The sequence below is a fragment of the Thamnophis sirtalis genome, unplaced genomic scaffold (genome assembly GCF_051295495.1).
Source record: "Thamnophis sirtalis isolate CommonGarterSnake01/CBP01778 unplaced genomic scaffold, rThaSir2_p1.2 scaffold_12, whole genome shotgun sequence".
In the NCBI taxonomy this organism is placed as follows: Eukaryota; Metazoa; Chordata; class Lepidosauria; order Squamata; family Natricidae; genus Thamnophis; species Thamnophis sirtalis.
In genome coordinates this window covers 32,327,083-32,351,138 of record NW_028261392.1, presented here as the reverse complement: position 1 = coordinate 32,351,138, position 24,056 = coordinate 32,327,083, and the positions used below count along the sequence as shown (strand labels likewise).

The following is a 24,056-nucleotide window of genomic DNA, read 5'->3' as shown; positions in this document are numbered from 1 at the left end:
GGACAAGCTTAAAATTCTACAATGCTAGCAGCAGCACTGTGGCAAAATCTCTAATATCAAATTTCCACACCCACCAATGCCTGATGGCTTGGCTAAGGTTGGCCCAGCCCTGTGTATTACATTTGAAGAGTTTACTAAAGCTACGAAGAATTTGAAAGTACCTGGCATAGGCAATCCATCAGTAGGTGTTTGGAAGTCGAAAGAATTTCACCACAGAGCAATTGAATGACTGACTACAGTAGCTTCTTCAATGCTATGCTATGGTTTGTGGCCATGTGCCTGTTGAGTAGACCACAAGTTTCCCTCTTCAAAAATAGGTGATTGCTGCAATTACTAATCCCTGTTGTCTTACACAATGAAAATTATTGAGCACATATTTAATCAGCTCCTGTGATATCACTGAAATCAATATAGACCAGTGCAGTTTTGTCCAAAGCTTGTATACCACTGCCATTTTTATGACCCACATGCTCATAGAAAAGCATCAAGAAAAGAAAAAGCAATTACATCTGGATTCCTTGACCTAGAAAAATATTTTAAATATGTTCCACATCAGGTGATGGTACGTACTACATGACCATGATGTGTACAAGCTACTCATAAAATAAGTACAATGTTCTGCGTTAATATCTGCAGCTAAGTGAGATGTGCTGGCCTTTCCAGAAACTTTCTCATGGAGTCTTGGGACTAACACTGTTGTTCATTCTCATCATAGATTCCATCATAAGATCTGCACCATAGTGTCCCCTGGGTCTTACTCTACATCGAAAATGTCTTTCTTGCAGCCATCACTGTAACACTGTCCAGACATTGAACAATCAATCTTTTTAGCCACTTCAGTTTGCACTTCAATATCAAGACCACCAAGTATCTGGAGAGTAGTCCAAGCATCTTCACCATTTAGATCAGCAGTGAAGATCTAGTGAAGACAAACTCCTTCCATTATGTAGGGTCCCAACTGCAAAGCAATTGTGGCAATGATGGAGGAGTGTGTGTATGAGTGAACAAAACATGGCTGTGATCAAAGATTACTGGAGTACTCTGTGATAGGCGAATCCCAAATCATTTAAAACTGAAGTATACAGAATGATGATTTGCTCAGTAGCACTGTGTGGTGCTGAGTGCTGGCCAACCACCAAAGTAGTGAATGCCTCTATGTTCCATGAATGCTGTGTTGGTCATTATGCTTTTTTGACCACCCAACAACACAAACCATTAGCAGATGAGTGTTGTACCAATTACAAAGGAAATGCAGGAAAAACACCTATAGTGGTATGGCCAGATCTTACGAGCAGCACTCCCACACTGTTACACGCATTGCCTTCTACTTTAACACCAATGGAAAATACCTACCCTGTTTTCCTGAAAATAACACCTTCCCAGATAATAAGCCCAATTGGGCTTTTGAGTGCATGTGTTAAAATAAGCCCTCCCCCGAAAATAAGCCCTCCCTGAAAATATTACAACACAGGAGCAGCCATGAGGTGATCACGCTTGCCGCCTCAGGCACCTTAAAAATAATAAGACCTCCCCGAAAATAAGGCCAAGTGTTAATTTTGGGGGTCAAAAGAAAATATGACCTTGTCTTATTTTCGGGGATAGACTAAAGCAAGGGTGGCAGGATACAATTGATGCAGGTATGAAGATCACCCATTAGGACTCAGATGCTGCAGTCAATCATATTAAATAGTATTTGCTATTTGAAAAGCAGACACCCCCCCTCCCAGGAAAATGCAAGGAAGATCATCATTAGATATGTATTAGTTATGTTTTCCAGGGGATGTGCTGGCTCAGTGGCTAAGACTCTGAGCTTGTCGATCAAAAAGGTTGGCAGTTTGAATTCCTAGTGATGTATAACGGAGCGAGCTCCCATTACTTGTCCCAGCTTCTGCCAACCTAGCAGTTCGAAAGCATGTAAAATGCAAGTAGAAAAATAGGGACCACCTTTGGGGGAAAGTAACATCAATCTGTGTGCCTTCGCCATTTAGTCATGCCGGTCACATGACCATGGAGACATCTTTGGACAGTGCTGGCTCTTCGGTTTTGAAATGGAGATGAGCACCGCCTCCTACAGTTGGGAACAAGTAGCATATATGTGCAAGGGGAACCTTTACCTTTAATTATGTTTTCAAAGTTTAATAAAACAAAATAAATAAAAGCCTGAGTTTTAAAAAAAAAGATGTTGCAAAACTATTCTAATCCTCCATGAACCTCCACGGGAGAGTTCTCATAATGTGTATGCTCACAAATATTTTTGTCTGACGTCTAAAGTTCTGGCAAAGAAACCCTGAAACTTCACTGAAACACAACCTTTAATCACTTTTTTTAAAGCGAAATACAAAGGAAAAGAGCCTAAAAGGAAAGGGGACACTTTGTCCATAGATTTTGTATGTGCGTGTGCAGCGTAACCTCTTGGAATGTGCTCCATGACACAGTCCTTTTGAAGTATGGGAATCATTTAATGTCTCGGGGGTTCTTGGTTTCAGGACCGTCATTGGTAGGCGCGAACAGAAAGCTGGAATTCTCTCGCTTTAAAGAGCGCGCGAAGACCCAGCCAGACGTGACGTAAGCAGGAGCGTCACGTGATTGCCTTGTCCTAGCTGCCCTTCCGATCTTCCTCGCCCCGCCCACTAACCAAGCGTCTTTGGGAGCTGCGCGTGCGCCCGCGCGCGCGCTTTGAAGCCTACACATAACGAGGGAAGCGGGGAGGCGCTTTCTTCTCCCTCTTTCTTCCCCTCCCCCCCTCCTTCTTTCCCCCTAGCATGGCAACCGTGGCGTTTGGGCGCGTGTTGGCGAGGGGCCGCAGCTGGAGCACAGCGGTCAAAGCGAGAAAGCTGCTGGTGGGCTCGAAGGTAAGGTCCGGGGGGCGGGGCTAAGCCGTGGCATGCGATAGAACCGAAGGCGTCGCAGCGCCGCCTTCCCGTGTAGCCGCAATGCCTGAAAGCTCTGGGCTGATTTTGACTTCAGTCCCTTCCACCCCGAATGTCTGACCTTGGGACGGCGGTCCAGCAGAGCCAAGCCGGGACTTCTCTCCAAGCCTCCGCTGCCGCCGCTTTAATACCTTCCTGGTGAATATGGCTGTCCGCATGCGCGGGAGGCAGCACTTCTGAAGTAGGGGAACCTTTAATGTCTCGGGGGTTGCTGGTTTTAGGACCGTCATTTGTAGGCAGAAATGTCATATCTGGGGATGCCAGGTGTCTACCTGCAACGTCCGTTCAAAACAGATAAGTTTGCAAGGGGATGATAGAAGGTCATGATGTATTTTGCAAAAGATAAAAGGCCACGGATGCATGCTTTCAAGATTTCTGTGCTGCTCCATCAAGTCTATGAATAGAACTGAACTGAACTGAATTGAATTCTTTATTGTCCAAGTGTGATTGGACACACAAGGAATTTGTCTTTGGTGTGTATACTCTCAGTGTACATAAAGAAAAATAAAATAGAATATATTCATCAAGAATCATAAGACACAACACTTAGTGATAGACATAGGCTACTAATAAGCAATCAAATTATACTAGGAAACAAATAAAACAATATAAAATTTAAAGATACAAGCAACATGGTTATAGTCATAAGTGGCAGGAGATAGGTACTAGGAAGGAAGAGAAGAATAATCGTGATACAGTCTTGGTAAATTATTTGACAGTGTTGTGAGGATTAGTTGTTTAGCAGAGTGATGGCATTCGGGAAAAACTGTCCTTGTGTCTAGTTGTTCTGGTTATCAAGTGTCCTATAGTGTCGTTTTGAGGGTAGAAATTGAAACAATTTATGTCCAGGATGTGAGGGGTCGGTAGATATTTTCACAGCGTTCTTTGACTTGCAGTATAGGTAGGTTGGTAGCAGTTGTTTTTTCTGCAGTTCTAATTATCCATTGAAGTCTGTGTCTGTCTTGTTTGGTTGCAGAGCCAAATGTATGTGTTTTTTAAAAATATTGGTAGAGTTGGAAATCTATACTGTTAAGACTGAAGACTTTTTCTTGGGGCAGAAAAACAGAATCTAATTCATGGCTGGTGACTGAAACAATTGGGTGGCTCCTAAGGCACAAGCAATTACGGGTGCCAGTTTCTTGGCATATGTGGCATCACTGCTGAACAAGTTGCATTGGCTTCTATTTTGCAATTCAAAGTGGTTGTTATTTAAGTCCATCATGACATACATAGGACCAGATTACTTACAGGACCATCTCTACCCATCCAACCCTATCTGTCTGAAAGGCATGCTCCCCAGTATTTGTTGGGTGGTGGGCCCAGAAGGAGAGCCTTTTCTAAAACCTTTGGAATATCATCATCCTCTGAGATTAGGTTATCCCATTCCTGCTGGCCTTTTGTAAGGCCTTGAAAATTTGACTTTATGCCTGGACCTGGGATCCTAAGCATGAGTTACAGCCTGTCTTCTGGTTGTGTGACTAATACTTTAGTTTGTGCCTGCTCTTATGTATTTGGTTTTTATTACTTTTGATATTCGTCTGTGTGTTGTAAGTTGTCTAGAGTCATGTAAACTGAGATGTGCAGCTATATGAATAGAATGAATGAATGAATAAAACAGTACACTTCAGAAGGACTGGCAAAGTGTTTTGGCAAATATGGCCAGCATGATTAGCAAGTATTAAACTAAATTTGAAAAGTGAATGGGGCAAGAAGTGAAATGTGTGATATAAAAATTTCACAAAGAATTGTAGAATTGCTGAAATCGGCCTTCTAAAACCATTCTGTGGGGGAATGAAACCTCACTGGCTTATAAAGTTATACAATTTATATTCAACATTATACAATGATGGTCAAAATGTAGCCAACTTGAACTTGAGATCTTCATACCCAGAGTAAATGTGATTTAATAGATCACCGTGGAAACCTGATTGAGATGATTCTTATGACTGGAATATACAATAGTTCTCAACTTGCAACCACAATCGAGCCCAAAATTTCTGTTAAGTGAAATATTTAAGTGAGTTTTGCTCTATTTTAAGACCTTTTTTTGCCAGAGTTGTTAAGTGAATGACTGCAGTTAGATAGGTTAGGAAGCTGGTTGTTAAGTGAATCTGGCTTCCCCATTGACTTTGCTTGTCAGAAGATTGCAAAAGGTGATCACATGACCTTGAGACACAACAATGGTCATATATTGGAACCAGTTGCCAAGCATCAGAATTTTGATCGCATGAGTATGGGGATGGATGCAAAAGTCATAACTGAAAAATAGTCATGTCACTTTTTTCAATGCCATTGTAACTTTGAACAGTCACTAAATGAACTATTGTAAATCTACCTGTAGCAGTTCAAGTATATACAGTACAGTACAAAACTTTGTTCAAAAGGAACAGTAGCAGTAGAAAGGGGAAACTTTTTCAATAGGTTAAAAATACCATATATTTTGGAGTATAAGACACTCCGAAGTATAAAACGCATCTACCTTTTGGGGAGGAAAACAAGAAAAAAAAATCTGCCTCTGCCTCTCAGCAATTTGCCTCCTTGCAGCAAACAGCATGTTTCACTTTCAGCACAGCCTGATTAGCACAAGCAGCTGATTGTTGGTTGGATCTATTTCAGGCTGCAGGGATTGCCATAGCCTATTGCGGTCTCCATGCGCCCCATTTTCAGCCTCTGTATTCCATTTTCAGCCTCCGCACACCCATTTCCCCCCCCATTCTGGGTGGTGGGGATCAGAATGTGCAGAAAATGGGCTGCGCGGAGGCTGAAAATGGAGCGCGTAGAGGCAGCACTAGGCAATGGCAATCCCCACAGCCTGAAACAGCTGATGGTCGGGAGGCTGATCCAACCAGCAATCAGCTGCTTGTGCTAATCAAGCTGTGCTGAAACTGAAACAGGCTGCTTGCTACAAGGAGGCAAATTGCTGGGAGGCAGAGGCCAAAGGATGGGGGCGGCAGGTGGCTGGTGTTACATTCGGTGTATAAGACACACCCAAATTTTCACCCTCTTTTAGAGGAGGGGAGTGTGTCTTATACTTTGAAAAATACAGTAATTCATTCCTGCTCAGAAATCCACATACATGAATTTGGCAATCTTGTAGGGATTATCAGAATTAAATAAATGAAGGAACAAATAAAAGTAATGTTGTTGTAGTTTCTACCATTGCCTGCTGAACTAAAGAGAAGAAGGGTGAGAAACTTCCAAAAACAAATTTTAGATCTTTCAAGGATGCATGAAAATGTAGTGATGAAAATTATAGCGAGAAAAATCATACCAAGCATATTCTTCCAAGATGTATTCCTGATTTAAGGAATGGAGTTTGAAGGGACAAAAAGGTTAAGCTATTCTTTACAATAGTAATCAGTAAAGCAGATTCAGTTGAAAAAGTGGAAGTAGCAGGAATTTTGGAGAAAAGTGACCTTGCAGTGCTACAGGTCTTGATGCTAAAGAGAAGTTTAATATAATCAAATCTGTATTGAATTTTAAAAATAGATAATACATTATATTATAGAATTATAACAAGTAGGAATCAATGATAGGAAAAGATAATGAATAAAGGAGCTCAGAGTGAATGAGAGTTTATAAAGACGATGATACTGATATACAATTGCAAGGAATTTCTATATAAAAAAGGACATTAAATGAAGCCAGAGTACCTTGCTTAAAGATAAGCTTTCACAAAGATCTGAAAACAAGGACACGTACAGAAAATGAAAAGAAAGCACAAAGAAAAGGTTCCGGACAAACTTAACAGACAAAAAGTATGCCATCAGGATATTCTAAGAACAAGACAGAGTGGTGTAACTGAAGCTTCAGTATATTTAGATTTATAAATATTTAATGTAATTATTTTCAAAAAGAGGAAAACCTGCACAAACTAATGTAAGAGATAGTTTTCACACAAAATCTGAAATCAGAGTTGTCTGTTGTCAGATCAAGAGACAATTAGAACTGTCTCTCTCTCTTAAAAGAGGGTGATTTCTAGCCTTTTAACACCTTGTGAATAGAAGAAAGGAATTGGAATCTTGATCTTATTGTAAATATAGTTTAGCATTCGATACATAGCCCAGGATTTTTTTCATAAAGGTTTATCTATAGTAAATCTATATGAAGCTTTTATCATTGACTCTGTTTATTGCTTTGCAGTCCATATTATATTATGGCAAGCACATAATATAGATCTAGATCACCTGTTGGTCTAAGGAAGCAGTGCATAGTTGGTAATACTAAAATGAATTATGAGAATAAATTAGTTATTGAATGAATTAGGTATTATTTATAACTAATAATCTTGAATTCAAGATTATTATAAATGAACTTGGAAATGAATTTGCATAAAAATAAAACTAGATGCTGTTCTTTAAATAAAAGTCTAAAGAGGAGTTTTGTACCAAGTTTTCTGTCAAATTCTGAGAACCCACAGAAAGCCCGAGTCACAAATGCCAAACGTGGGGAAAACTGCCACTAATTGCTGCCCTGATACATGATCAAGGCAGTCCTCAGCATTCTGTTCTGTTTTCTTTTCCCACAGGGGCTGTTGCCTTTAGCCCTCAGCTCAGACCATTAGATAGCAGCAAAGGTTTGTTTCTCATGATGGCAATCTTATGGTCACCCTGATTTCTGTTGGTCAGATATAGCTGCTATTTAGGTGTATTTGGGGTCTTCAGACATTAGGGAACTACAGTTGAGAGATGGGCTATCAATTGTATCCACACATTTTTTTCCAAAATGCTTATTGATCTATCCAGCACTCATCCGTTCAACAGCAAAGACTTTGAATGTTTTTATGCCTTGCTTGCCATCTAGTAGTCTTTTGGATTTGTGAAGGCACTAGATAAGTTGAAATGCTGGAAGTCGAGAAGATGGTTTTGCTGTCATTGTGTTCATCCTTCTCTTCAAAATACAGTGCATAAAGTAGCGGTGCAAGCCATGATTATGATCTCCTTTACTGCCAGAGCAAAAGAGCTCTCTACTCTCCCAACCTTCTTCCCACCTTCTATCCTTACAACAAAAAGAAGGGTCTCTGGACTACTACCTTATATAGCACAATGGAAATTTTATTCTAGAGCAAAAAGTGCAATGTCTATCTCTCAGTTGTTTTAAATTGCACCATTCATTGGTTGAGGCAGCAAGTACTTTTATATCAATCAGTTATGTTATCTTTATGGGAATTGCACACAACATACAAAGAAAATGTTTGCAGCAACTGGGAATTCTGGTCTCCTCCACAAATAAAACAGTACTGCAAATCATCAAAATAGCTGATCAACCCAAAGAAGGGGATCATCTCACAGCAGACCCAAAGAACCAATAGGAACTGAATAAATTGCTGTCCCCAACCTTGTCCACTTCCTCTATGTTCACTAGCTTATCAACATGGGAAGTCTTTTGCTGACATAACGTGAGAAATAATATAACATGAAATAATTCTTTCATGATGGAACACTTAAAACATTATTTACACTGCTTTAGCCATGGGCCTATTATAAATTAGAGGTGGCATTTTGAGGACATATCCTTGGAAAGTGATGTAGCCGCGGTTAAGACTCTGGGTTTGTTGACTGGGAGTTTGGCAATGTGAGATTCAAGCGCTGCACAACAGGATTATTTGCCCCAGTTCCTACCAACCTAGCAGTTCGAAAGCACACTAATGCAAGTAGATAAATAGGCACCACTTCTGAAGGAAGTTAGCAGTGTTCCATGTGCCTCTGCGTATAGTTATGCCGGCCACATGATCATGGAAGTGTCCTTGGGCAATGCTGGCTCCCTAGGCTAGGAAACTGATATGAGCAGTGACCGGACAAGGGAAACCTTTACCCTTTTTTTAATGTGTACGTGGCTTCTATATTGACTGCCAATAAATGTCATATAGTACAAGTAATTGTCAATAGTGGTAAGTGGGACCAAAATTTCCATCACTAAGCAATGCAGTTGTAAAGTGTGATGTCCCCTAATGTAATTTTAGGATGAAGCATAGTCCCAATCCTTCTGGAACTAAAATCAATTTCTCTCGTCTATTTCCCTAAGTCATACTTAGCAAATACAGCAACTTTACTTCTATATTTGCTTCATTAAAATCAATTTAATTTATATTGGAAAAGATATATTTAAAATTCTGCAGAGAAGAGAAATAAAATGGATATGTGTCCAGTACTATCCAGAAAGTATCAGCTGAATGGGCATATTTTCTGAATTGTTTAGCTTAGTCTGTCGGATATAGCAGCCAAATTGCATCCTCCAAGTTCTGTGGGCATTCTTCACTTGTTTCTTTCCATGGAGACAACTTCAATAATCTGTTTATAGAATAATTAGACTGCTGAGAAGCTTTGTTAATATGAACACAGGACAAATAAAGAAGTGCATGAAGATGGCTCCATGCCAAGCTTGAGCCATTACTGCTTTGCCAGTGCTTCTTCTGTTCTTTTGGCAGAGTGCTTGATTGAAATTACAGTTGTCTTACCCACTGATTAACTTGGTAAAAGAAAAACAAATCTGTCTAGCCATATCTTGCCATCTTCCACAAAAGCTGGAAGATAACTGCCTTTGAGAATCATTGTTTTGAGCCGGAAGTGTACTTGCTATGATGCACTAGGGTTTTAAGAGGGACGGGATAAATTGTTCAGCTTCTGAATCAGGATTTTTAAGTGGACTTTCTAGGTCTAGATGGTAAGTGGTAGAAAAATGCTCAAAAGTCCTCATCTGAAGTTGTAAAGAAGCAATTAGCAACTTCTGATACAGTTCTACTGTTCATCTTTCCTTGACTTAGACCTTCTGTCTAGGCGCTTTAGTATAGCTACAGTAACTAATGCCCAACACAGTAAAAATGCTGTATCCAAAATGTCTGGAGAAGGACAAGTTGAAGAAAAGTGATACAAACAATTCCTGCATCAAGCATTTATTACTAAGATTGTCTTTTACAAATTGTTTGCCTTTAAACTTCTTTCAGAATAAATAATACCAGAATTCAGAAAAAAATGCAGAATCAGTGCAAGAACTGTCCATTGCTTTTATAGCTGCTCATTAAAGTAAATATGTGATAGATTGAGCTGTTGAGGTGAAATTTGGCATCCTAAGTATCTTGATTTTTAGTAGCAATAAAATCTTAAGTAACCCCCTTATTGCCCTCCCATAGGCGCTTGTGTTCTAGAAGCAGTACACACAACAGTCTTCCTTTCTCTGCACATACTTATCAACCTCTCACAGGTACACTTTGGCTGATTATTAGTTATTTTCAATAGGACCACATAAATGAGTCATGCCTTAGTGTACGAGGCAGGCAGTTTGCGAAAATAAATGGTAACTTGCTTCACTGTGACATCTGTTCCAAACACAAAGTTTATTTATTAGAATCGCCCTTAATGAGAATTCATTTACAAGGCAGATGCCAGGTATTTTTCAAGCAATCATTAATCTTGCTACCATATTTATTTGTAGTATGCTCGTGTTAGAAGGTTGCTATTAAAAGTATTAATATTTACTACTAGTAGTACTAATACTGCTACTAGTTTCCTATAATTCCAAGTCCATGAATATTTAATATTGAAATATGAGCAATAGGAATTTCATTATTTTATATGAAGATTTGTTGAATCATACACAGATTTGTTCAGTTCAGCTTCAAAAAAACTTTTCACATGAATTTCTTACTGAGGATTTGCTGCAGGGCACACACATTATGAGTAAGGTAAAAACTAAAGGAAGCATTTCTAGATTACAAGTTTTTTTTTAACAAAGCTAATTTTTATTTCTACATTTTCTGCAGCACATTTTTTTAAAGTAGCTGTGTTCGTGGTAGCCTCCCTCAGATATTAAGGCCTTCCAGTTCTATCTGCCCATTTGCTTGTTTGTTTAAATTTATTGGCTACCCATTTCCAATGGCTCTGGTCTGGTTCATGATGTTAAATTAATTCAAAATACTATTGTTTTAATCTTTATTTATTATATGGAATAACAAAGGAACAAGCATGGAGAAAAAATCATTTTTGTCTTGGGCAAGTCCAAACCAGCCAGTTACTAGAGTGTCTTTTAAATTTGCATGCTGATTTTGCAACTCAGTGTAATTGATTTTTATTAACAAAAAATATTTTCACCCAACCTTGTCCATAAAAATAAGATTACTTAGTAGCATTCTCATCTACACATTTATATGGGGAAGGTACAAACAGATTCTCTTCTGAATAGATCGTTTTATGAGGTGCGATAGTGAGAGAAGTTAACTATTTGTTTAGTGCAGGGGTAGTCAAGCTTTTTATACCTACCGCCCACTTTTGTATCTCTGTTAGTAGTAAAATTTTCTAACCGCCCACCGGTTCCACGGTAATGGTGATTTTATGAAAACCTAATGAATTTTTTTAAATAATGCTATGAATTTTTTTAAAAAAGTCAATTAAATTAAAAAAAAGGAAAGTGCTTCAGTATCGGACAAAATCCCTACCACCCACCATGAAAGCTGGAACGCCCACTAGTGGGTGGTAGGGAACAGGTTGACTACCACTGGTTTAGTGATTGATTGAAGTTACAACAACACTGAAAAATAACTTACAACCAGTCCACTACTGCAACATCCCCATGGCCACATGGTCAAAATTCAGGCACTTAGCAACTGGCATGTCTTTGACTTACAATCACCATTGAGCTCAATTTTGCCCCACATTTACTTTGTGTTACTTTGATTGTTATTAATACAATAAAAGCATTGCTCACATGTAGATGTGGGTATGAAATGGGGATCCAAATTGTTGGGGGAAATATGCTGACTCTGTAAACCGCTTAGAGAGGGCTGTAAAGCACTGTAAAGCGGTATATAAGTCTTAAGTGCTATTGCTATTTATTTATTTGATTTACAAGCTCCCCAACTCAAAGTAAAATTTCTTTGGTCTAAACCTCGGGTAGACAGTGTAGGTAGGGTTTCCAAAACTTGTGTCCACAATGACATGAGGAAAAAAACGTAACATTATCTGAGTTGCAAAAATCAAGATAACTATTAAATGGCAGCAACAAGCAAAAGTTTTCTGCATCTCTTTTAGGCCATGTAGTGACTATCTAGATTTTTGCAATCTAGATATGGTAACACTAAGTTATCTGATTTTCAGATAAAAGAAAAAAAAGACAAAACATGTAGTTTAAAAAACACATGAAGCTTTAAAAAAAATCTTCAAAACTTTATCTCCCTCAACCATCCAAAATATTACTTGTGATCCTTGTCTCCAAAGTGGCTGCCTGTGGTTGAACTGTAACATATTTTCCTTATATGTAGATGAGTGCAGCGGTATGCATGTGTGTGTACACAATGTATTTATTATCCTCTTTGTTTCATCATCAAATTAGAGTGATATATATATATCTATATAGATAAAGTCTAATCTATGTACTAATGAATACAAGTCTTCTTTAAATTCAGCATAATTGTTGTCTCATGTATCTTCAGACATTAATGAATGCTTCTGTTTTTTAAAAGCTTCTTTGTGCTTTTTCCTCTTAGATGGTAAGGCTAATCTGCATTAGCACTTCAGCATCCCAGAAGAAAAGTAATGCTCCTCCAGGACCTAAAAAATATACAGAATCTTTTATTAAAAAACAGATTGAAGAGTTCAACATAGGAAAGAGACATTTAGCTAACATGATGGGAGAAGATCCAGAAAGTTTTACCCAAGAGGATATTGATGTAAGTATGGTTGCGCAGTTGGAGAAGTAATTTACTGCAGAGCTTCAGAATTGAAAGCTCTTTGCTTCAGCATGAGTCCCTCAGCTCTCTGTGAATTTTAATCGAACTGTCAGCATACCAGAGAATGCTACTGTACATAGAAAACATTACAGCGATGGTTTTGAATAGAGATTCTACCCCTACTACTGTGCAAGGTCAGGCTTCACAGGGTAGAACTCTATACTCTATCTTGCTAAAGCACAGCAGGTTCTTTTTAAAACTACTAATGGATAATCCCCTTGATCTGAGTTCGTTAAGAACCACTGTTGGGCTTTATATAGCATTTTGAAGCATTTATCTATAATTTGACCTGCTAGGTATATTTATGCTGGGGGGTGTTCACGTGTGATACTATAACAGCCAGCAACTCAAGTGACCTTTCCCTAAGACCAAAGTTTTGGGCAGCAGCTATTGTACCCTACTTTAGCGGTTGATCCATGGGAATTTATTTCTGAGCAAATATGCCTAAAACTAGACTTTCGTTTTATTTTAATTTCTTATTTCATTAAGTATTGGGTAGTGAGCCAAAAGCCTGTAAATGTATTTTTAGTATTACTTGTGCTAGGTTATAACCTAATTCTCCCTCATTCTTTTTTTAATGATTTTTATAGTTGACCATCAGACTAAGGCATAGGTCGCTTGGTTTGATGATAATTTAACTTCCACATACTTCTAAAGATGGAAGGAATGGTGGGACAAATAAGGAAATATTATCATTGTACTCTGTCTCTTAGCACTGGAAAACATCTAACTGGCTATTATTGAAAACTAAATACTATGCTGGTATTCTTTTTTTTTTTTTTTTAGCAAGGCAATTCTTATATTTTATTTTCATTTCATTTTTTTTAAATTACTGTATATCTTTTAATTCTGTTGATGTATTTTCTTTCTTTTTTTAAATGACTGCTGAAAGATTCATGCATGTGGTTTGATAGAAGGTATACAATTCTAATATCTGAAACTGAATTCTCATGGGACTTCAACAAAAGGAGAGATTTTCTACTCAGATCATTTTACAGTTTATTAACAGTGTGGCTCAAGTTTTGACCTTTCTGCTAAGTACACCAGCATGAAGCCATATTTATATAGAATTCCATTGTTCTCCATAGTGAGGGGAGGAGTATCCAGGATGGGTTGACCTTATCCTCTCGTTGATTGGACTGAGTCAGATAAGCTCTTGGTATACGCCCCTGGTCCACCAGGCACTGCCCAGTTATCAACTCAGTCCCTCAACTGGATGGTTTGCCATCCTGGATCTCTGATAATTTAGATGAATTTTAAAGAAAGGAAAAGGAATAAGTCGTCTACCTACAGCAGCAGCCGCAAGCGAGCTGGACAGCTCCCAGAGCTGGAAAAAGGTCTGCAAAAAGCCCCCTTGGGGCGGCACACTGCCCAGGCCTCTGAGTGAGACAAGTATCACTCAGAAAAAGAAATCTGCCTGGCAAGCAGGAGACAAAGGGCACAAGCCTTCTAAAGGCAAGCCCGGCCGCGGAGGCTCTCCGCCGCTCCCCACAGGGTTGAGTGGCTAGCCGCGGCTTCTCAAGCGCCGCGGGGCGTGAATCAGTCTACTGGCAAGTGAGGGCGGCACTGGATTCCCACCCAGAAGAAGAGCCTCGCCACGGAAACTCTGCTGGGCGCCAGAGTGCCCTGCTGCTCCCCGCAGGGTCGAGCAGTGAAGCACAGCTTTCCAAACTCTGCGGAGTGCCCACGCCATTGTCCACGTGACCCACCTCATTGGAGGGGGATCCACGGGCAGAGCCAAGCTGCTAGCAGCGCCAGAAAGAGGCAGAAGGAGGAAAAACTGGTGGCAGGGGCACGCGGCAGCTCCTCAGAGCACAAACCGCCAGAAGAAGAGATTTAAAAGAGGTGTCCTTTGTCTCCTGGCGTGGGCGCCATCTTGAAGCCAGGAGGAGCCACGTGTTCCAAGATGGCGGCACCCAGCGGCAACGAGGAGATTGGCAGGACCCAATTACCTGCAGCGACAGCAGCAGCCTCACCAGAGGGGCGGAGGATTAACCCAGGTTAGTGACCAACCCAGAGGCTGCACAGAGGGGGGGGGGAAACAAAGGCTAGAGACAAGAAAAAGCACCTTTCCCCCAGGGCGGAGCTGGAGGCAGAGGGTGGTCACAAGCCTTCCAAACCCTCTAAGTATGAAAGGCGAAGGCACAGGAAGCTGGAGCAGCTCTACAAGAAGGCAAGTGGCCTGAAGTCCATCCCAGGCCTGGGACAGAAGGGGAAGGTCCCTGGAGTCCCTGCAACAGGCAGGCCACAGGGGAGGCACCCACATTGCATGCAAGGATCCCTATTGACACATCGGGTCTTTGGGGTCTTCCTCAGGTGTGGCAATCCCCCCCACGTACGGCTTCACTGGGTCCAGCCTTGCCCACGAGGCTACCACCTCTGGGTTTCCCCCCCGCACAGGTGGGCATGGGTTTCAGCCAGCTACCCCCCACAGGGGTCTCCAACTTTCAGGACCTAATGATGCAGGCCTTCTAGCAATGCATGAGAGCGGCATTTCAGCAGCCACAAATGCAGCCTCAGGTGGCACCCTCCTAAGCCGGCCTTCACCGGGTTGTTCCAGCCCTCATTGTATAAGTCACTCCTGTTCAAGACCAAGGCAGCCGCCAAGCTCTGAAACAGAGCAGCAGAAGCACCCCCTCAACACCAGGGGTTCTCTGCAGAAACCATCTTTGATGAGCAGGCCATTGAGACCGACATGTTGCCAACCCTCAAGGCCTTTCTTGAGTTGGTCAAGCGCCAATGGGCAGCCCCCACAGCAGGACCCACGCCCACATCCACAGCCAAAACTTTCTTCAATGTGGACCGGGACATGGCCGGGGTGCTATCTCAGCCCTCCATCGATGCTTCAGTATTGGTACTGCATACCCCCACTAATCTGCCAGGGGAACCAGAGGAGGCTCTGAAGTTGGAGGACAAGAAGGCGGACCTCACCCTCCAAAGGGGGCATCAAGCAGCTGCCTGGACAGTGAAGGCAGCCACCGCCGCCTCCTTCTTCAACCGGTCTTCCTTACTTTGGCTACAGGAGCTGCAGCAGCGGATCCCCATCACCGAGGTCAGAGCGCACCAGGACATCAACAAACTGGTGGCAGCCATCCAATTTTCAGTGGACGCCACCTTGTCCGCAGCCAGGTTTGCCTCTAGGGCGATCGCTTCAGCCATTGCATCTCATAGGTTTGCTGTGGCTGAGACAGTGGCAGGCAGATTTATGCCACAAGTGGCACCTGGAATCTGCTCCTTTCACAGGAGATGCCCTTTTTGGGGCAGCTCTGGACCCCTACCTAGTCGAGAACAAGGACAAGCGGAAGGTGCTTCCCACTGCTCCCAAGAAGGGACAGTTTAGGGCGGCACCTTACCCCAGACGGTCCTACTCCTGGGGACAAGACTTTGGGTCCTCCTTACGGGGTCAGGATTCTTTCAGGGGCTCAGATGCGGGGTACTCAGGTGCCAGGCAGTACCAGGGGGGTTTCTCTGCCAGGCAGAGATACCCAGATAGACAGCAGAGAGGCAGGCAGCAGAAGCGGCCCTTTCGAGGGGGTGGAGGAGGCGGCAGGGGGCGCTCCTTCCGCAAAAACTAATTCCAACCCAATTCATCTCCCATCGGGGGGCGCTTGGTGTACTTCGCTGATCGTTGGGATCGCTCCTCATCTGATAAGTGGGTACAGAACACCATTAGGCATGATCTGTCACTGGAGTTCCTTTCCAGCCCCCCAAAGTTTTTCCAGATCTACCCAGTTTCAAATAATTAGGCACGGAGGTTACAAATCCCAGTCAGGATTCAATGTTATTTAGATGACCTGCTGATACAGTTATCCTCTTTTGAGGGGGCTCTAAGGGATCTAGACACCACTATGACAATCCTGAGGGACCATGGGTTCTTGGTGAACCTGACCAAAAGCCACCTCCACCCATTCACTAGTCTAATCTACCTAGGGGCTCTGATAGATTCAGAGGAAGGCAGGGTTTTTCTGTCACCAGAAAGACAACTCTCCTCAAGACGGCTAGCTACCCAGGTAGTCACGGGAGGTAGGGTGTCCCTAGCCACTTTGTCCAACTGCTAGGTACCATGGTCTTCGCCATTGGCATTGTCCTTGGGCTCGCCTCCACACCAGAGACCTACAATGGTTCCTTTTGCCTTTCCAGTGAAGGTGCAGGAGCTGTTCCCAGACCAAGGTCCTTCTCCCAGCAGAAGTTTCCCGCTCACTGATCTGGTGGATGTCCCCAGCGATAACCAAGGGCGAAGTCTTCAGAACACCAGACCAGGTGACAGTAACCACGGATGCCACCACGTTTGGGTGGGGCGTCCACCTGCAAGATCAGATAGTGCAGGGACAATGGAGCCAGTTGGAACTGACTCACAGCATCAACTGGTTGGACCTCAGGGCGGTCTGCATGGCCCTGGTACAGTTCCACCGCTCTGTCAAGGACAGGCACATTCTTGTCCTCACGGACAATATCGCAACCAAGGCTCACTTAAACAGGCAGAGGGGGACCAAATCGAGGGCCCTTATGAGGGAGGCCAAAAGGCTGGGCAGTGGGCCGAAAGGAATGTTCTCTCCTTAAAGGCAGAACATATAGCGGGGGTGGACAACATCAGAGCTGATTGACTCAGCTGGGCAGAAGTGGACAACTCGGAGTGGAGACTGCATCCGGCCATCTTCAGGGAGGTGACGGACCGCTTTGGTCACCCGGAGGTCAACCTATTTGCCACCCCTCTCAACACCCAACTCCCGAGGTTCTACTCCAGGTACCAAACACAGGGGGCAGAGGGGGGCGGACACTCTGATGCCCGTGGCCCCAGGGACTTCTCTATGCCTATCCACCCTTGCCCCTGATTCCCAGGGTCATTCAAAAAATTATTCGGGAGGGGGCGGAGGTGGTGCTGATTGCCCCCCACTGGCCCAGGAGGCCATGGTTTGCAGATCTCCAATCGCTCTCGGTGGGCAGAGTTTGGAGGATCCCCCAGGAGAGGATCTCCCTCAGTCAGGGGTCTTTGGAGCACCCAGAACCCCAACTGCTTGGCGGTTGAGCGGAGCATCCTGAGGGAGGAAAGATTCTCCCCCAGGGTAATAGAGACTATCCAGGCCACCTGAAGACCCTCCACGGAGCACATTTATGGCATGACCTGGTGGGACTTTTCCATATGGTGTAACTCCTGGGGACAGGACCCAGTGAGAGCCACCGTTCCCTTAGTGCCGGAATTTCTCCAGGCAGGCCTGGACAGGGGTTTAGCTCCCAACACAATTAGGAGACAAGTCTCGGCCATCTCATCTGTGCTTTTGTGCGGCAGAGCCCAAACTCTCACTCACCAACCTTGGTCAGGCAGTTCCTGAAGGGGGCATCCAACCTCAACCACCCATGGTACATAGGTACCCCTCCTGGGACTTGCACAAGATGTTGGACGATCTGACGGGGCCCCCGTTTGAGCCATTGTGAACAGTGTCACTAAAGTCTTTAACCCTTAAGGTGGTGTTTCTGGTGGCCATCACATCCGCCAGACAGATATCAGAATTGCAGGCTCTGTCTGCCAGGGAGGACCCCTGCATTTTTCACCAGGACAGAGTGGTGTTGCGGTTGGACCCCTCGTTCATACCTAAGGTGTGTTCATGCTTCCACAGGTCACAGGAGCTGATTTTGCCCAATTTTTGCCCAGACCCTTTCCACTAGAGAGGAAGTGGCACACCTTAGACGTAAGAAGGGCTCTGAGGATTTACCTCATAAGAACCTGGCCGAATAGGAAGTCCGAGGCCCTGTTTGTCTCATTCCAACCGGGGTCTCTGGGCAAGAAGGTGACCTCCACCACCATAGGCAGGTGGTTGAGGACCTGCATTGCTACGGCCTACCAGTCTCAGGGCATATAGTCACCGAGCCCCATCAAAGCACACTCCACATGAAGTGCGGCCACCACGGCGGCCTGGGCAACGCAGGCATCATTAACAGAGATATGTAGAGCAGCCACGTGGTCTTCCTCCTCACCCTTTGTGAGGAACTACAAGTTGGATACCTTTGCCTCAGCGCAGGCTTCGTTTGGTCGCAGGGTATTACAGGCGGTTCACAGGACAGGGGACACACCCCAACAGGCTTAGTTTGGCCATGTTCCCTCAGTATGTTACCCTCCCTAGGGACATGTTAGCTTTGGTACATCCCATACTGGATACTCCTCCCCTCATTATGGAGAAAGGATGTTGGTATTTACCTGATAGTCTCTTCTCATAGTGGGGGAGGAGTATCCAGACCCTCCCTGACATGATAATGTAACATGTATTATGATGGATGTTTAAGTTATAACTCAATAAAAAGTTTGAAAGCATAACAAAGGTCTGGAGTGGATGGCACAACGGGTCGGATCGAGTTCTTCGCCGATAACTGGGCGGTGCCTGGTGGACCAGGGGCATATACCAAGAGCTTATCTGACTCAGTCCAATCAACGAGAGGATAAGGTTAACCCATCCTGGATACTCCTCCCCCACTATGCGAAGAGGCGTATCAGGTAAGTACCAACACCCTTTCTCAGTGTGACGCATATGCTTACAGAGCCATGCAGCATTTAAACCCTTATAATGATAGCCAATTATGTAGGCTTGAATATATACGTGTTGTTTAATTTACTAAGGGTAAAAATATTTTTTGTTGGGCATGTTTAGAATGTTTTAGGCGCTCCTATTTCCTCTTGAATCAAAGCAACATGTACCACAGCAGTCAGAAATGCATAATATATTCCTGATTTTTATTATTTATTTTTCACAAAGCTCAGTTTTTCATAGTTAAAATACAATTGCAAAGTTTACACTTTCAGCTTCACAGTTCTTCCAGAGAAGAAAGGAATAATAAGATAGAAGGTATGTGATCATCAGAAGAAGGATAAAGCAAGCCTGGACATTCAGTAGGCTTGAACAGTTGTTCAGATTTATTTCAAGGCTTGTGAAGAAGAAGAGGGGGGAAAGTCAAAATCAAGCTTCATTCAGCATGTGAAGAAAATTCCTAGGAGTTTTGTTAGCATAATCTAGTGATTGCAAATAATGAATTGACTGCTGAAATTAGCAAAATCAAAGCAGGACTGAAGTTATTTTATCAAACATAAAATAGAAATATTGAGAAAATGAAATTTAAAACATGTTTTTCTGGCTCATTTTTCATGTTCTTTGGAATTTAACTACCCATACTCCAATTCTTCTTTCTCTTGCAGAAACTTTTCTGCTTCTATATCACCTGCGTCCTTCTTAATATCTTTGTTTTTTTAAATAGCATTTGAGTAGAGATGCTGAAAGGAAATGTCTGGCACCTTGACCAGTTTCTTAACCTATTATGTTAGTAAGTAAAATCTTTATTACGGTCAAAGACCAGCAATACACATTAGTTTTTACACTATGTTAAAAAATACTAACATTAAAATTTAATTAAGAAGTATTGACATTAAAAGTGGATAATAACATAATGGTCCAAAGATTGTTAAAGGTATGTCCAGATAATTGGTACAAGATGGTACTATACTTCTGTAGCCAATTTTTTTCTTATGGACATTGCAGCAGCACAGAACTTTGCCACTGCATACGTGGTAACCGGGTTAGTGTCCTGGAGGAGAAAGCCTAGATAAAAATGGTCTGCCCTCCCTGGCAATCTCTCTAATAAGGGGAGAAAATGTGCAGACCTACAAACTCTATATAGCTCGCAGTGTAATAGAACATGTGAATTATCTTCCACTTCTCCTTTACCACATATACAAATGAGTTCTGCTATAGGTGTTCTCTTATACCTGCCCTGGAGGAGTGCTGAAGGAAGAATGTTAAATCTGGCTCTGAAGAAAGCTATTCTTTGTTTTGGGGAGATCAGGTCATTTAGATATCTTGCCCCTATTATGTTAACGAATACTGATTTGGCCCAGAAATTTGGGACCTGGTAAGGAGAGGGAAATTTTAAAAACAAAACAACCAGTTAATGTTTGTTTATGCAGTACAATGACAATATATACCCAGTCTCCCAGCTGTTTTCTCCATCATTAATTAACTGAAGTCTTCAATGTGATCAATGAAGAAGCATCTAAAGCAGGGATGTCAAAATGGTGGTCCATGGGCAGATGCATCATGTGCAGGCTAAGCCCACCCCAGCTCTGTGAAGAGGGAGAACATTGTGATATGTCACGTGACGTCATTGGTTTGACACCCGTGATCTAAAGGAAGGGGAAGTATGTTAAAATGGAGCATGTTTGGTTACCCACATTTTCTTTGCAAGTAGTGCCTTCCCACCCAAATGCTTTTTTATGTATTGGCTTACCAGTACTCATATGACAGCACAGCTTGCTCCCAAACAATCTGTATCATGTTTTCCTTGGGACTCGGTAGAAATGAAGGAAAATATGCCATTTTTAACAGATAAGAAAGCAGCAAGCTGAGCAGCAAAAATCATTTCAAATCTAGACAAAAGCAAATGACTCCCAGAAGTGGGGAGACAGAAGGAGTAAAATCTAGTAAAGTTGTAGCATAATTTACCACAATTCTTCTAGGACAGTGGTAGTCAACCTGGTCCCTACCACCCACTAGTGGGCGTTCCAACTTTCATGGTGGGCGGTAGGGGTTTGCTGTAATTCTGCTTTATAAATTTTATAAAGTAAAGTTACTTCCCTACTTTATAAATCACCATTACTGTGGAACCGGTGGGCAGTTAGAAAATTTTACTACTAATAGAGATACAAAAGTGGGCAGTAGGTATAAAAAGGTTGACTATCCTTGTTCTAGGATATCATTGTTTCCTCAATAAAATGGATGTATATTCTGAAAATTGGACTCTTATTTAAATGAACTCATTTTTTTTCTTTTAAAACAATGTCAGTAAAGAATAAGATACTATTTAATATGTTTGTACTTATTAATAGCTGCTTCTAGTCCATACCCAGACTGAAACACATATGTTTTGTATGGCGACAGACCAAAGCATGCATATTCTAGGTACAAGTCTTTCACGGGGACAGGGAGGAGGGAATTAAGCACACCAGTAGTGGCATTGGCAATCAGTGAGATGTAGAGAAATGAAGACTCTGGGAACATTAATGGTCAGATTGATATGTGGAAGAGTTATACTGGGCTTTCTTTTTCTGTGTGATCTCCCTGGATTATGCTTTGGTCAAAACCTGATAGAACTAAAGTTTTCCAAAAAGGTTTTGCCAAATCGTTCTGGGAATTATTTGCAAAACTTCGAAAGAGAGTACATTTCAAGTTTTTAACAAAGCACAGTTTCTGGGGAGAGGGGGGAGTTTGCACAGTGCTGTTATTTAGCAAAGCATAGTGTATATAATGAATGTTCAATTTGCTCTTATAATATCAGGTGTTGTAAATACTTAGATTGTGTAACAGTGCCTGCTAAACATAATTAAATTTCTGTTACAAAATATAAAAGCCTCTTAATACTACGGCAGAATTATCAGGGTTTACGCTTGGAATGGCAATAATTCCTTCTGATTAGCGTTTAGGCATCTCCTGTTGTCTACTGTTAATCAGTGCATGCAGTGCATTTCCAAAGTAGACATCCTACGGTTCTTTTCTTTCTGGCGTTTTGGATATATATTTTGAAACAAATCCTACAAAGAAATATGTTGACAGCATTGTCATTGCTTTCACAGGTTGTTTTTGCTCAGAACAGTACTTTACTAGAGGCTTTATTTTTTAGAAATAAAAAAGCTAAGCTATAAATTACACCATGAATCTTAGGGGGGGAAAGCCCAGTAAATTGATATATAACTGTACAGAAGCCTACCAATTGCTTTTTAATTGGTATTATAGACCGTGCTCTGAAATCAGGATGTTTTATTCTCCTATGTGTGAATATGCAGTATGAAGTTTCTCTAATTGATTCGCTTTGCCCATTCCATTTGATGTATCATTTTTCACAATATTTCATAATTTGTGCTCATTTCTAATGAACAGAGTCGTTAGGACAGGCATGTCTAAGTACAATTGACAGCTAACATTAGGTGCCAGATGCAGTTTATAAAGCTATGTAGAAATCTAGAGAACAGTTTAAATAAATTAGCACCTGTACATTAGTCTCACTTGCTGGTAATTTATAAGCGAATCAGTAGAGATGACATTTAGGTAAGTCATTGATCAAGTTAACAGCTGCATACCCGCTGCCCAGCTGGGATACCTAATTAATAGAGATTGCAGTCCTGACCTAGTGCTTTTCCCTGACTTGAGAACATAATCTTTTTATTTTGTGATTTAACTTTTAATATAAGGAATAAAGAATCTGCCTTATTTTTGAACAGGCAATTCTTTTAACATTAAGCAAATAAAAAGAAATCTGAAACAATCATAAGTTCTAATGGAAATAATGCTTCATTAAGTATTGCAGAACTATGTACAACTTGATACAACTTACTCTTTTGATTCGCTTTGCTCATTCCATTTGATGTATCATTTTTCACAATATTTCATAAGCATTGAGCATTGCTTCTGATGATATTATAAGTGTGCCCATGTAGCTTTCTTGGCAACAATATAAAAATGGCTTGTGGTCTTATTTCAGGATGTTTTTTTTTTCCATCTGGGTAATCTAATCTGTAGCCCTGGAATTTTTTGAGGGTGGTCTCCCATCAAAATACTAACTAGGTCTAACTTTATGTAGCTTTTCAAAACCAGCCAACCTTAGCTATGTGCTGCCACCACTTGGATGCTGAATTACTGTGAGATTGTGAAGGTCCTTAGTGGGTTAGGGGAACATCAAACATATTGATTGTTTTTTTTAACTTTATTTGATTTTAACTTTATTTGTATGCCGCCCTTTTCCCTGGGGGGACTCAGGGTGGCTCACAATTCAAAGGGAGGGGAAGTACAAAACAAGTTATACACATAAGACAATACATCGTTAAAAACACAACAGTCGTACTATTCGGGTGGGGTTGAAGTCTTTAGCCCCAGGCCTGTCAGGACAGCCAGGTTTTAAGGGCTACGCGGAAGGTCTGAAGGGTGGTGAGGGTACGAATCTCCACGGGGAGTTCGTTCCATAGGGTCGGAGCAGCCACCGAGAAGGCTCTCCTCCGGGTAGTTGCCAGTCAACATTGACCGGCTGATGGAATTCGGAGGAGGCCTAATCTATGGGATCTTATTGGCCTAGTGGAGGTAATTGGCAGTAGGCGGTCTCTCAAGTACCCAGATCCAATACCATGAAGGGCTTTGTAGGTGACAACTAGCACCTTGAAGCGCACCCGGAGATCAACAGGCAGCCAGTGCAGCTCGCGGAGGATAGGTGTTACGTGGGTGAAACGAGGTGCACCCACGATCGCTCGCGCGGCTGCATTCTGGACCAGCTGAAGTCGCCGAATACCCTTCAAGGGCAGCCCCATGTAGAGCACATTGCAGTACTCCAGCCTAGAGGTCACAAGGGCACGAGTGACTGTTGTGAGAGCCTCCCGGTTC

At 42.2% G+C, this 24,056-nt stretch overlaps 1 protein-coding gene across 1 annotated transcript in view; it reads left to right on the top strand.

Annotated features, from left to right (window-relative positions):
• The first annotated feature begins 2,643 nt into the window (after positions 1-2,643).
• Positions 2,644-24,056, top strand: part of MRPS9 (mitochondrial ribosomal protein S9) — a 45,490-nt gene continuing 24,077 nt past the window's right edge. The window contains exons 1-2 of the mRNA XM_014066947.2: positions 2,644-2,852; positions 12,409-12,591. Coding sequence (XP_013922422.2) covers positions 2,763-2,852; positions 12,409-12,591 — 273 coding nt within the window. The 5' untranslated portion in view covers positions 2,644-2,762. The remainder of the gene's footprint in view (positions 2,853-12,408; positions 12,592-24,056) is intronic.